The following is a 13,196-nucleotide window of genomic DNA, read 5'->3' on the forward strand; positions in this document are numbered from 1 at the left end:
CCACCTCCCATCTCCCATCTCCCGTCGCCCATCTCCCATCTCCCATCTCCCATCTCCCATCACCCATCTCCCATCTCCCATCTCCCATCTCCCACCTCCCACCTCCCATCCCTCATCAACAATCTCTCTTCTCCCCATCGTACTCTTTCTTACTTTGCCTGCCACATCTCCCATCGCATTCACACTGTCTCTCTCTCTCTCTCTTTCCTCATCTCTCTCTCTCTCTCTCTCGCTCTCTTGCTATAGCTATCCGTATCCCTACCCGGCAAGCAAAGAGAGTGTTTCGTAGGCGAGGAGCACGTTGAGGTATCCTGAAACGTGGGGAAGCGCGGTGAGGTGAGCAAAAGTTTGCCTACACGAGAGAGAATCGAAAGATGAGTTGAATTGTGCAGGAGAAATACAGATGATCAGCGTACTTTTGGCCGATCGGCGCGAGTAAAAAAACTGCCAAAGCAGGCTTTGCAGCGCAATCTAATTTTCTAACTTGTGCAGTCAGTGAACTTACAGTTCGGTCGCGCGTTTTGAACAGTAAAAATTGTGATTTTGTGTAGTGTTTTCAGAAAAACGGACATATGGCCATCTCCAGGTTGGCTTACGAAGGCCCAGGACGTTGGATTCAAGAACCGTCCGGTAGTAAATCCTCGCGAAAGTGGTAGAAGAAAAAATAGAAGTGTTGGTGTCTTACCCCAGAGTGCTAGCAACAACACGGTTATATTTGTCTTTCCCAATATGTTTTTCCTATCCGATGTAATAAACGGATAAGAATTCAAAGCAAAACGTATCCTTTTGTTTTTTCGTCTACTGGTGTACCCAAAACAACGAAAGAAACCAGCGCGTAAAGCGCGTACCGGTAGAAAGAGCGTAAGCAAGCGAGAGAGCATTTCCAGAGAACACGCTGTAAAAGCTCACTCTAGCCCGAAAAAGTAGTACTTTCATAAGTTGGCACGGAAAGAGCATTTTCTCTCCCGTTTTTTTGCAAGCCGGGTATGCCTCGCCTTGTCATACTTTCCATTTTAGGATCTCTTTTTCCCACTATGTCTGCCTCTATCTTTACTGTATGTCTCTCTCTCTCTTTCTCTCTCACTTTCTCGTTCTACCTCGCCCTATTTATTTCTCTCACTTTTACACACACTAACAGCACAAAATTCCAACAATTACGCACAGAAGGGTCGGTTTTACTTAACAGGCCCATTTTTCTGATTTTGAGTTAGTAGCGACATCGAATCAGACATCGATCGAATGAGGGTTATTTTTCGCGCGCGTGTTTGTTGGGCCATGGCCGACCCTCGGAAGGAAAATTATTATATAGGACGATCTACGCACAACTCTTTAAGAATGGCATCGAGATCAACTAAATATCGCAAATGTCTCAGCTTTCTGGTGTGATGACTGCATTTATTCACTGGTTAATCACGACTGGCACATCTCCTTAACGCTATCACTAAACCCCATTACAAACCTAGGACTAATACTTATACACTATGCTTATCACTAATATTACAATAATACTTATACACTACGCTTATCACTAAGATTACACTAATATTTATACATTACATCTGGATGAGCTACAAGAGGCAGTGCAAGCAGAATTCTTGGAGAGTTCAGCAAATGTTCCGGAGGGTTCAGCGGAACGGATAACATTGCAATTGGTAATTTAAAAATATATAGTGAAAACTACAAATCCGTAGTTCAAAAGCGGTCCCATGTTAAGTTGAAGTGCAATTATTATTGTGTTAAAAGAAGTGCAGGTGTATGCTAGAGCCTAGCTGGTCACCGCGACTCGTAAGGCGGGAGGGAGGAGCCATTGTAGCCGAGAAGACGCCTCACCGCCAGGCGCGTGAAGCGTCTCTGCACCCCCTCCAACCTTCCCAAGGCAATGACACCTGTTGGGATCCATACCACGGAAGCATACTCGAGGATCGGTCTGACCCAGCAACAGTAAAGCGCCATCAAGCAGCGCGGGTCCCGCACGTCTGATGGCAGGCGAGAAATAATCCCCAACAAACGGTTGGCCTTGGATACCACCTGGTCAATCTGTACATAGGAGGACAAGGCAGCGTCAAGCCACACCCCGAAGTCCCTGACAACCGACACCCGCGACAAAGCAACGCTACTAATACAGTAGTCGAAGTGGGTCACCCCAGAGGAGCGACTGAAGGATATGACACAGCACTTGGATGTGCAGAGAGTCAATCCATTTGCGGAGCACCATTCGGAGAAGCGATGGAGAGATGATATGGGAAGGAATAATTTGACGCCCAGAGTCCAGATTGGAGTAAACCACGGACAGTAAGGTCATCAAATTGGTCACAGTCCAGCGGCGAGGCATGAACCCGTGTTGATTCGGAGAAATGTACTTGATAACTTGTTCACGATACAATCAAAGCAAACCAAAATCATCGTCAGTTTTATTGCGATAGCTGGCACCGTACCGTCGAACCGGACGAATATTATTTGAAAAAGCAGGAATTCGAATATTTGAATTTTGTTCATTTCTAGCAGGATGAGCTCTCAAAATAACAAGAATAAAGTAAGTGTTGGATACGTTACGCAGCGGAGCACTCCCGTGCGCTCTCCGCGAGAGTGGTCTCTCGTCGGTTGACGAGCACGAGTGCCTGTTATCTCGGTGCCGATCGTGATCATGATATTGGCACAGAGAGTTAAGAGAGAGATACGTAGGGAAAGGATTAGGGAGATAATAGGAAGAAAGGGCATTCGGGTCAGCGTCACAATTAGAGCAAGCGCTCCATTTCTGTCCTCCGGTGAACCGCTTTTTTAAAAAAAAATTAATAAAGACTACTAGTTTTTAAGACTTAACTGTGGCAACGAGGATTAAGGAAGTTTTCACGTTTATTGAGTTTAAGGAACATTTGTGTTTTTATTTATTGAATAGCACCACCGCTGCCATCGCAATTCAGCGCGTCCCCAGCCAGGATGTCCAGCCCGGATAATGCATCGATGGTGCAAATGCTGAATTTACTTCAGCAGCAAATGGCCCAGCAGCAACAATATATGAACGAATTTTTGCATCAGCGGTTGCTTAACCAAAGCCCCGCCCCACTCCGATACGAGAAAGAGACTGGAACCACTTTTAAGCAGTGGTATTTGAGGTATGCTGATTTATTCCAGAACGATGCAGCGAGAATCGATGACCCCGCCAAAGTGCGACTGTTGTTGCGAAAGCTGGGAACGGCCGAGCACAATCATTTCTTATCCTTCATCCTGCCCCGTCGTCCGTCCGAATTCACGTTCGAGGAGACGGTTGAGAAGCTATCAGCACTTTTCGATGACCCTCCTGGTCACACTGCTCAGTCGGCGCTTCAGATGCCTTCAAATGACCAAGAAGCGAACGGAGGATCACTTGGTCTACGCCTGTCGCATCAATAAATCTTCGGTAGATTTCGAGCTTTGCAAGCTCAGCGATGAAGATTGAAATGCCTGTTGTTCGTGTGTGGCCTGAGGGACGAGGACGAAGCAGACTTAATAACACGTCTCCTGGTCCGTACTGAGGACCGAACCTGTACAACCCTTCAGCAGCTGTCCACCGAGTGTCATCGTTTAGAGAATCTAAAGAGAGATCGAGGGTCCTTCGCAGGAGCGCGTGTTGGCGGTCAACGCAAGAGGGGATCGCCAAAGACGACAACATTCTACCGACACAGCTGTTCCTAAATATCCGTGTTGGCTGTGCGGAGACCATCATTGGATGCGAGAATGTGATTATCGTACACACCGATGCGAAACGTGTTCGGGTATTGGGCATAAAGAGGGCCATTGCGAAACAGCAGCTCGATGCAGGTCAAAACACCGTTTCAACCGGCGCAGAAGAACGCAAATGCTGTCTTTAAACATCCACAATGTGCAACAACGGCGGAAATTCATGCCTGTTTTGATAAACGGCTCGCCAGTCCGATTGCAGCTTGACACCGCATCGGAAAACCTGGCAGCGTATCGGCAGTCCTGAACTAGCACCTTCTTCGATAATAGCTCACACAGCATCGACCTGGCACTGGACGGGAGTTTTATGGGTAACGCCAGCGCGACCGACCAAACCAAGCAGGTTCAGATTTTCGTTACTCCAGCACGCCTGCTTCTTCTAGAGCTTGATCTAATTGACGCATTTTCGTTTGTGGTCAACTCCCATTGATAAATTTTGCTGCCAGCTGAAGAAACCGAACGACGCGCAGCAGTCATGGCAAGAGAGTTTTCCTAAGGTGTTTGGAGATACGGGGTTGTGCACGAAAGTGAACGTTTCTAGGGAGATAAAGAAAGGGCATTCGGATCCGCGTCACAATCAGCCCCGCTGACAGAGTCTCTTACGCTCTCTCGATTTCATCACGTCATCCCTTTCCAACATTCGAAAAAAAAAAATTTCTTTCTCCCTTTTCTGGGTGTTAGTTTTTGGACGATCGAAATTTCAAAGCCGTCGCAAAAAATTTCTCTCCTTTCCCAAGGTATACTCTCAACTCGTATGGACTTAGAGCGTGTCGGTGACAGCTGCCAAAAAACACATTGTTTGATTCCGATTTGGTTAGTAAACAGCACTTCGAATTTAGTCCAACAATTTATATTAATTATATGTGTATAATTGCTAAAAATGGGTCGAAATGTGTATTTTTGTGTTGCTGAAAGTGCTTTTGTGAAGTGAAGTGAGAAAAATGTTACAAATTGTGTTATTTGTGTTGTTTTTTTTAGAAGCTTACAGCGAAAATATAAAAGATAGTTTAGTTGAAAATGGCATCAAAGAAGTTGCGGTGCGACGGAAACTTTTGCCGGCAGAGACAGCGAATTATGGAGGAGCTGGACCGACAAGCAGATATGGCGTTGGAGCAGCTTGGAGACTTGGCTGAACCATCCGGGGTGGCGTGGCCAAATCTTGACCACGGTAATGCTGATAGATAAGTATAAGTGTTGGTTTGGCAAAGATGGTTTTATTTTGTCGTACCTTTTTCCAAATATATGAGCAACAACATGTTTCCAAAATTTAAATCCTCTTTTTTTATTTTAGATTATTCAACGGAGGCGGATGTAAATAATGTAAATTGTGGTTATGGGTCTACTAACGCGGACGTAGAATTTGATTTTGAAATTGTTTTTTGAGAACTTGAATGATGAAGTTGATGATGATGACGATTATGATGAAAACATCACAGCAAGTCATGTAACTACTTTCTATAGTTACATGGATAAGCTGAGTTTGAAGGACTGTCTCAGATACATTGCAGTATTGGGAAAACTGTCTCGGCCCATTGTGAACATGATTTTGGCAGCCTTGATAAGTAAACTCAACTTAGATTTACAGTACCTCGAGGCAAGCGAACTTTTGTCAAAACCCGCGTACTTTTGTAACTTTTGTTTGTCCCGCGTAGGTTTGGAACTAGCGACCATCTCCAGTGGTGATTTCTGGTACCAAGGAATCGAGACAGTCCTGCAGAATTATTTTCGGTAAGTATTCATGCATACCTAGGAGATTTGTGGAACTGATCTAATTATGATTTATCTTCTTTTTTCAGAAATACCATTCCCGAGGTAGACACTTTTTCTCTCCAAGTGTCGATCGACGGGCTTCCTCTTTTAAGAAGTTCAAGTCGGCAGCTGTGGCCGATATTGATAAAGGTGGAAGAATTGTCCGAAGCTCCGGTGATGCTTGTCGCAGTGCTTTGTGGCAATTCAAAACCAGAGCTAGTAGAAGAATTTTTGCGACCTCTTGTTGTGGAAGTTAATGATCTTCAACAAAGAGGTTTGCGTTTCGGTGATAAAGTGGTACGCTTATCACTTCGTGCCCTGATCGCTGATTCACCTGCGCGCGCTTTTGCTAAAGCTACAATTAGCTTTAACGGAAAACATGGATGCCTAAAATGCACCTGTATTGGAGAACATATTGGTCCGGGGAAAGTTATTTTTGACTCGGTCAATGCACCATTGCGCACGGACGCTGGATTCCGTCTACGTATTACAAAAGAGCATCACAAAGAATGGCGAACACCTTTGGAAGATGTTCACAATTTTGACTTGATAGCCGGCGTTCCAGTGGTGAGCGTCTACATTTATGCGAATGAGGAGTGACTCAAAAATTGGTGGTGGGTTTACTAACACATGAATTTGAGAATTTTACTCGCTGGTCCTCCGATCAAAAGAAAACCGTGTCTCATTACATGGCAAAGACAAGGCTTCCTCTTGAAGTGCATCGCCCTATGCGATCCTTCAATTTTGTCCGCTATTGGAAGGGAACCGAATATCGGTCCTTCCTCCATTATTTGAGCCCAGTGGTCTGGAAAGATTTTTTTTCGCAGAACAGTACAATCACTTGTTGTTGTACTACTGTGGTGTGACGATTTTTTCTACATCGGCACACAAGAACTATTGGCCTTTGGCTAAAAAATTCCTTGATCAATATGTTAAGGATTTTAGTAAATTGTATGGACGAAGCAACTTAGTCAGAAATGTCCACAACCTCCAGCATATTTCTGGAGATGTGTTGAATTTGGGGCCACTCGATAATTTTTCTGCATATCCGTTTGAAAATTATTTGCAGATTATCAAACAGTATGTGAAATCGGGTACGCGAGTCGTTGAGCAAGTGGTATGCCGAATGACAGAGCTTACTTCAATAGAAATAGCTGCCAACCGATCTGCTAAAAATTTTCAAAAATTGAGCAAAAATGGATTTTGTTTCCGTTTGACTGCCAATTTTGCCCTACTGCCCAATTTCAAAGATCAATGGTTTTTAACCAAAGATCGTGACATTGTTAAATTTTAGAAAGCAAAGAAGATTTCTTCGCTTTCCTATATAATAGTTGGAACACAATATGAATCCTGGACAGATCAATTTAATATTTCAATACCTTCGGGTATGAATTTGCCGGAAATTATGCCGTCTTCGGACTTACATGTTTATAATATCCATGTTTGGTGCTTCTAGAGAAGTCGAAGTTCCTTGGTATATGGTTCTTTGTAAATTTGTAGCCTATCCTTTACCTTCTCAATCTCTTACCCTTCCTCCAACTAATCCGCATGTTGATCACAATTCTATTGCTCTTTTTCCTCTGCTTCACACTTTCCAACTATTATGCGGACTTGTTGCTTGTTCGAATGCTCAACGAATGATCAACGACTGACCTTTTATTATAATCCTTACACATATACTTATGTCTAACTTACATCGATCACTTATACTACGCTTACATATTACTTACATTTCTAAGACACTACATTCTCCCCCTTAAACGGAGTTTACTTCCTATCTAGGATACTTAAATCGTGGTTGTCCTTCTAACCTTTTCGATCGTCTTAACGGTGGAGGACTTGATTCACTCCTTTTCCTTTTGTGTGAAATATTTACCTTTGATGGCATTATGACATCCTTTGAACTCATCTGGTTTTTGTTTTTTCTCAATTGGTTCTTATGTACCATTCGTATTATTCCATTCAGACTGATTAAATATCTTAACCCGCTTATTTTCTTTTTGACTATTGCAGGGATCCATCTCATGTGCTCTTTAAAGTGATTTCTGTAAAATACAGATTCTTCTTCTTCATATTCGACTTGATTTCCTACGATTTTAGACTGACTTCTTGACTCTTCCATAGTTGACATTTGTCTCTTATTTCCTTTTATAGGATTGACTTTTGCTGTTACTGTATGTGGTACGTAACAAAACACTCTTTCTGAAGGTGTGACTTTAGTTACCGTACATGGACTATTCCTATACTTGAACAATTGAGGGTATTACGATTGGGAGCGCGGAAACGATAAACTTCTCGACGCTGGCCCATACAAAAGGTAAACAACACTTTGAAAAAAGCGAAAAAATGGCTGGGCGTCTCGACGATCCAAAACGACGCCACCTGCGTGTCGAGACGATGCGCGGATACGAAACGACGCGCGTCGTTATCGTCGAGCAGTTTCAACCACCTCCTGGTCGATGGATCTCTATAGACCGTATGTGTCCGAAGCATATGTGGGTTCTATAGATCTTGGTATTTACCAAGAACATGATAATTCAGGATGCACTTTTCATATCAACGTTGTGTTTTGACAAGTCACTTTGATTTATTTAGCCATTTAGCCATAGTATAAAACACACCAATAACTCGATCGTTTTGAAAATTGATTAAAAATCAAAGTGCTCGAAACTTGTTAAAAACTATATATTTACATACCTTGAAATACTTGTATAAATACTAAGGTTGCTATTCGAGCAAATATGCGGAAACTTTCGAGCAATAACGCGGAACTGGATCATAATACCCTCAAATATTTGATTCAGTTTCCTCTGAAGACTTAGTGGTTTGTACCTTGTATCCAATAGATACTTCTTCAGGCTATCCTTTATTGTTCTAACCGCCCTCTCGGCCAACCCGTTCGACTGTGGGTGGTACGGTGGGGACTTACTGACTTTTATACCTTTTTCTCTTAAAAAATTCGTAAATTGATCTGAACTAAATGGAGGACCATTATCTGATACAATTTCTTCTGGTAATCCGAAACATGCAAAAAATATTTCTAACACTTCTATGACATTTTCTGCTTTAATATTTTTCATAATTTTTACCTCAATATACTTTGAAAAACTGTCGACTATAATTAACAATGTACTATTTTCAAAGTAAAACAAATCTATGTGTATTCTTTGGAATGGTCTTGAGCATTGTACCCATTTTGTTGTGACTATTTGTTTAGGTACGATTTGTCTCGACTGACAGACTTGACATGCCTTTATGCATTGCTCGAAACTTTTATCCATACTTTTCCACCATACTAATCTCCTTGCTGACATTTTCATTCTTACTAACCCATCATGGTTATCATGAAAAAGACTGACTATTTTATCTTTCAGCTTATCTGGAATCACTACTCGATCATTGAAAAACAACACACCATCTTCTATTGCTAAGCTATTACTAACTTTAGCATAATCTTTCAATTCCGCTTTGACAATTTTCGCCCAACCATGTTTAACTTGTTGGTATACTTGTTTCAATATTGCATCTGACTTTTGGAATTGACTAATCATCTCAATGTCAATGATTGAGGACGACGAAATCGCATTTACTTGTGCGCAATCTTCTTCTATTTCTAAACCTTCCTCTAATGGCAGTCTACTTAATGCATCTACATGACTCATGCTTTTGCCTGGCCTATGCTCTATTGTGTATTCATATTCGGCTAATATCATTGCCCATCGACTCAATCTAGCTACTGCAATCGACGACGTTGTTCTTGACGGATTGAATATTTCTTTTACTTCCGAATTATCGGTCACTAGTTTAAACTTGATTCCGTAGATGTACTTATGAAATTTTTTTACACCAAAAACGACCGCTAACGCTTCTTTGTGAACCTGCGCATAGTTTTTCTGCGCTTGTGAGAGAGTTGCTGAGGCAAAATATATTGGTTTCTCTACTCCATCAATTTCATGCGACAATATTGCTCCTAATCCGTAAGGACTAGCATCAACTGCTAATATAACAGGCTTTTTAGGATCAAATGGTACTAAAATGTTGTTATCTACCAACATTGATTTCGTTTTTTCGAATGACGCCTGACATTCATTTGACCATACATATTTTTTGTCTTTGCGTAGCAATTCATACATTGGACTCAATATTGTTGCTAAATTTGGCAAAAACCTGCTATAATAATTTAGCATTCCTAAGAACGCTTGCAATTGCATCACATCTGATGGTACTGGAGCTTTAATTATTGCTTTAACTTCCGACTCATTTGTTGTTATTCCGTTCCTCGATATTTTATACCCTAGGTACTCAATCTCCGGTTTGAAAAATTCCGACTTTTTCTCGTTTATCTTCACATTGTGCTTTTCTAGGCTTTTCAACACTTCGCATAATTTTTCTTTACATTGTTTTTCGTTTTCACCGCCAACCAATATGTCATCCATATACGCAATACCTTGAGTGTTTAATAATATTTGATCGATAATCGTTTGAAATATCGCAGGCGCTGATTGTACTCCAAAAGGCATTCTAGTATACTTGTATAACCCCTTATGGGTATTTATGGTACAAATATTTTGCGATTGTTCTGATAGCTTCACTTGCAGATATGCTCCTGTTAAATCTATTTTGCAAAACACTGTCCAATTTGCAATTTTCGCTAAAATATCGTCAATTTTCGGTAAAGGATAATGTTCTACCGTCAGTTATTTATTTATAGTTGCCTTTCCATCTAAACAAATCCGTACCGAACCATCACTTTTTCCTCTTACTACTATAGGACTCGCCCACGCTGATGTACGTGTTGGTACAAGTATACCGTCTTGTACTAACTTCTCTAGGTTGTTTTCTACTTTTTGTACTAGAGCAAACGGCACTGAGTACGCTTTGTGAAATATTGGAGTACAATTTGGTTTTAATACTAAACTAGCTTCAAATCCTTCTATCATTTGTTTATGATTCCCATCTGTTAGATTTGGAAACATTTCTTTCATTTCTACTAGCCATTTATCCGCATCAATTTGCTTTAAATTAAAACTTTTTCTCCAATCAGGGAATAATACATCTAACGCATCACGACCTAGTAGAAGGTTCCCTCTGTTTTCTGTCGGGATTATTGTTATTTCTAACTTGACCGTTCTATTGCTCGCGATAACTTTAACAGTTATTTTGCCTAACGGTGTTAATCTTTGTCCAGATGCCGTAATCAATCTTAAATCTGTTTGTTCTAATTGTAGATTTGAAAATTTTTCTCGATATAAATTCTCCGGCATCACTGTATTACACGCGCCGCAATCAATTTCAAACGCAATGTCCGTGTCATTAACTTTTAACACGCGCACTTCTGGACTACTTATTACATTGATCCGCGCTATGTGTGTTAGTGATCTATCCTGCCCATGTACATTTTTGCTCCTGCAACACGACGACACATGTCCGTACTTTTTGCAGGTAAAACACTGCCACGTACGCGCAGGACATGTATGTGGGTTGTGCGATCTGCTGAGGAAGCAATCATAGTATCCTTAGCTTGCGTTGAAGTGATTGAGTAAAAAGGTATGTCGTTTGCGCAAATCCTTGTATGGACTAAAGCAGGCGCCGCGTGCATGGAACGAACGTTTCAATTCATTTGTGCTAAATCAAGGATATCGGCGGTCACTTTATTACAGTTGTCTTTACACTAGGATTATTAATGGTGTATGCATTTATATGGTATTGTACGTCGATGATATCATTCTGGCATCCAGTTCAATGGAGGAAATTTTGAATTTAAAACAGCTTTTGAAAAATGAGTTCGAGATGGACGATATGGAGGAGTTAAAGAATTTTCTCGGCATACGAATATTACGAAATATAAATAAGGGAATACTGAAATTAAATCAGACAGCTTATATTTCGGCATTATTGCAAAGGTTCGGAATGGAGAATTGTAAACCGGCATCAATTCCTATGGAATCGAATATCAAGGTGAAAAAGAAAAAGGATAGTGAACCAGCAACAGAAAAACCGTATCGGGAACTTATTGGATGTTTGATGTACCTGATGCTAACGTCGCGCCCCGATATAAGTATAGCAATCAATATTTTAAGCCGTTTCCAGAGTGGTGCTACTGATGTACACTGGAATTATCTGAAACGTGTGTTACGATATTTGCAAGGAACGAAGAATTATTGTTTGGAATACCATCGTGAAGCTCGAGTCGAACCAATCGTAGGGTTTGCTGATGCAGATTGGGGTAGCGACATGGACGATCGTCGTTCAACCAGTGGTTATTTGTTTCAAGTATACGGAAATACGATCTCTTGGACTACACGAAAACAAACAACAGTGGCTTTATCCTCCACAGAGGCTGAGTACGTATCATTGAGTCAGTCATCGTGTGAAGCAATTTGGTTGAGGAATCTGCTAAGCGAATTTGGAATAGTCATAAATGTTCCATTGGTAATCTACGAGGACAATCAGTCATGTATATGCATAGCAGAGGAGCCTCGTGACCAGAAAAGAATGAAGCATTTGGATATAAGGTACAACTTCATAAGAGAATGTATTGAAAATGGTACCATCAGTGTGAAGTACATACCAACCAGCGAACAAGTAGCAGATATGCTTACAAAGAGTCTTTCGGCAGGAAATTTTAAAAGACATAGATTAACTTTGGGTGTTCGAAATCCGGAAACTGTCGAAAGATCTGTGCTTGTTAAAGAGGCTATGATTGAGAGGGGGTGTTGAGGAAGCAATCATAGTATCCTTAGCTTGCGTTGAAGTGATTGAGTCTTAAGCTAGCAGCGAGTGGAAGCAGTCGTTATCTTCAGTTAATAAAAGAGATTCCAAACCACACATTCACATATTCAACTCGATCTTCCGCATCTGTGACAATTATTATCATTACTTGGTTTTACAGGTGCACCACTTCCACGGTAGTAGTGAGATTTTGAAACGACGCTTCTTTTTGGCGCACTCCTAATCGCCGCCATTTCTCCTCCTTGCTCCTTCCTCGTAAAAGCTTCGTTCTGCTCGTCCGCAGCTTCCCACGTTCTCGCGATGCTTTCTGCTCCTTCGAACGTGAGACCAGTCTCACGCAGAAGCCGCTTTCTCAGGCCATCATCGCGAACACCCGCAACCAGCTGATCACGCAACGCTTCCACCAGACAGCACTTGAATTCACATGTTTGTGCGAGCGCTTTTAGTTCAACTATATATTCCGCCACTGATTGATTCTTTTGAATACAGTTCCTAAAGTTGAACAGCTCCGCTACCACGTTCACTTTCTGCTCCAACTGTTCTTTAAGTTTGATCACTAACTTTTCGTACGGCACTGAACTTGGTTTCTCCGGTAGCACCATTTTTGAGATCAAACTGTTCAGTGATGCTCCTCTCAGCGTTAACAGCATCACTGTTTTCTTCCCGGACTCAACTTCATTTACATCGAAGAAGATATCCATCCTCTCCAAATACTCCTTAATAGTTTCTCCCATTACAAAGGGCTCAATCTTTCCAATCAAAGACATTTTGACTCGACTTGACTTGACTTGACTTTTTCGCTTTTTTCCTCGTCGCCAACTATTATGCGGACTTGTTGCTTGTTCGAATGCTGATCAACGACTGACCTTTTATTATAATCCTTACACATATACTTATGTCTAACTTACATCGATCACTTATACTACGCTTACATATTACTTACATTTCTAAGACACTACACCAACCATACTAATAAATTCAACTCACCTACTTCCAAC

General features: G+C 41.4%; 2 protein-coding genes across 2 annotated transcripts; one reads left to right on the forward strand and one right to left on the reverse strand.

Annotated features, from left to right (window-relative positions):
- The first annotated feature begins 4,791 nt into the window (after positions 1–4,791).
- On the forward strand, positions 4,792–6,066 carry LOC131285223 (uncharacterized). Its single transcript, XM_058314079.1, has 4 exons — positions 4,792–4,885; positions 5,009–5,028; positions 5,075–5,445; positions 5,514–6,066. Exons 1-4 carry the CDS (start codon positions 4,792–4,794, stop codon positions 6,064–6,066), a joined length of 1,038 nt encoding a protein of 345 aa, XP_058170062.1.
- A 536-nt stretch (positions 6,067–6,602) lies between these two features.
- On the reverse strand, positions 6,603–12,932 carry LOC131285224 (uncharacterized). The gene is made up of 5 exons (XM_058314080.1): positions 12,320–12,932; positions 10,900–10,960; positions 8,260–8,325; positions 7,343–7,721; positions 6,603–6,635 (listed from the first exon to the last, which is right to left on the reverse strand). Exons 1-5 carry the CDS (start codon positions 12,930–12,932, stop codon positions 6,603–6,605), a joined length of 1,152 nt encoding a protein of 383 aa, XP_058170063.1.
- Between the last annotated feature and the right edge of the window lie 264 nt (positions 12,933–13,196).

The sequence above is a fragment of the Anopheles ziemanni genome, chromosome 3, assembly GCF_943734765.1.
Source record: "Anopheles ziemanni chromosome 3, idAnoZiCoDA_A2_x.2, whole genome shotgun sequence".
NCBI lineage: Eukaryota > Metazoa > Arthropoda > Insecta > Diptera > Culicidae > Anopheles > Anopheles ziemanni.

Excerpts from the sequence above, each read along its gene's own strand:
- LOC131285224 (XM_058314080.1), bottom strand. The coding sequence starts at position 12,932 with ATGGGAGAAACTATTAAGGAGTATTTGGAGAGGATGGATATCTTCTTC. Across the intron at positions 10,961-12,319 it reads TAATAATTGTCACAGATGCG|GCAGATCGCACAACCCACAT; the intron begins GAAGATCGAGTT and ends ATTGCTTCCTCA. Across the intron at positions 6,636-7,342 it reads ATGTCATAATGCCATCAAAG|CAGATCGGTTGGCAGCTATT; the intron begins GTAAATATTTCA and ends GAAAATTTTTAG.
- LOC131285223 (XM_058314079.1), top strand. The coding sequence starts at position 4,792 with ATGGAGGAGCTGGACCGACAAGCAGATATGGCGTTGGAGCAGCTTGGA. Across the intron at positions 4,886-5,008 it reads GTGGCCAAATCTTGACCACG|ATTATTCAACGGAGGCGGAT; the intron begins GTAATGCTGATA and ends TTTTTATTTTAG. Across the intron at positions 5,029-5,074 it reads ATTATTCAACGGAGGCGGAT|AATTTGATTTTGAAATTGTT; the intron begins GTAAATAATGTA and ends ACGCGGACGTAG.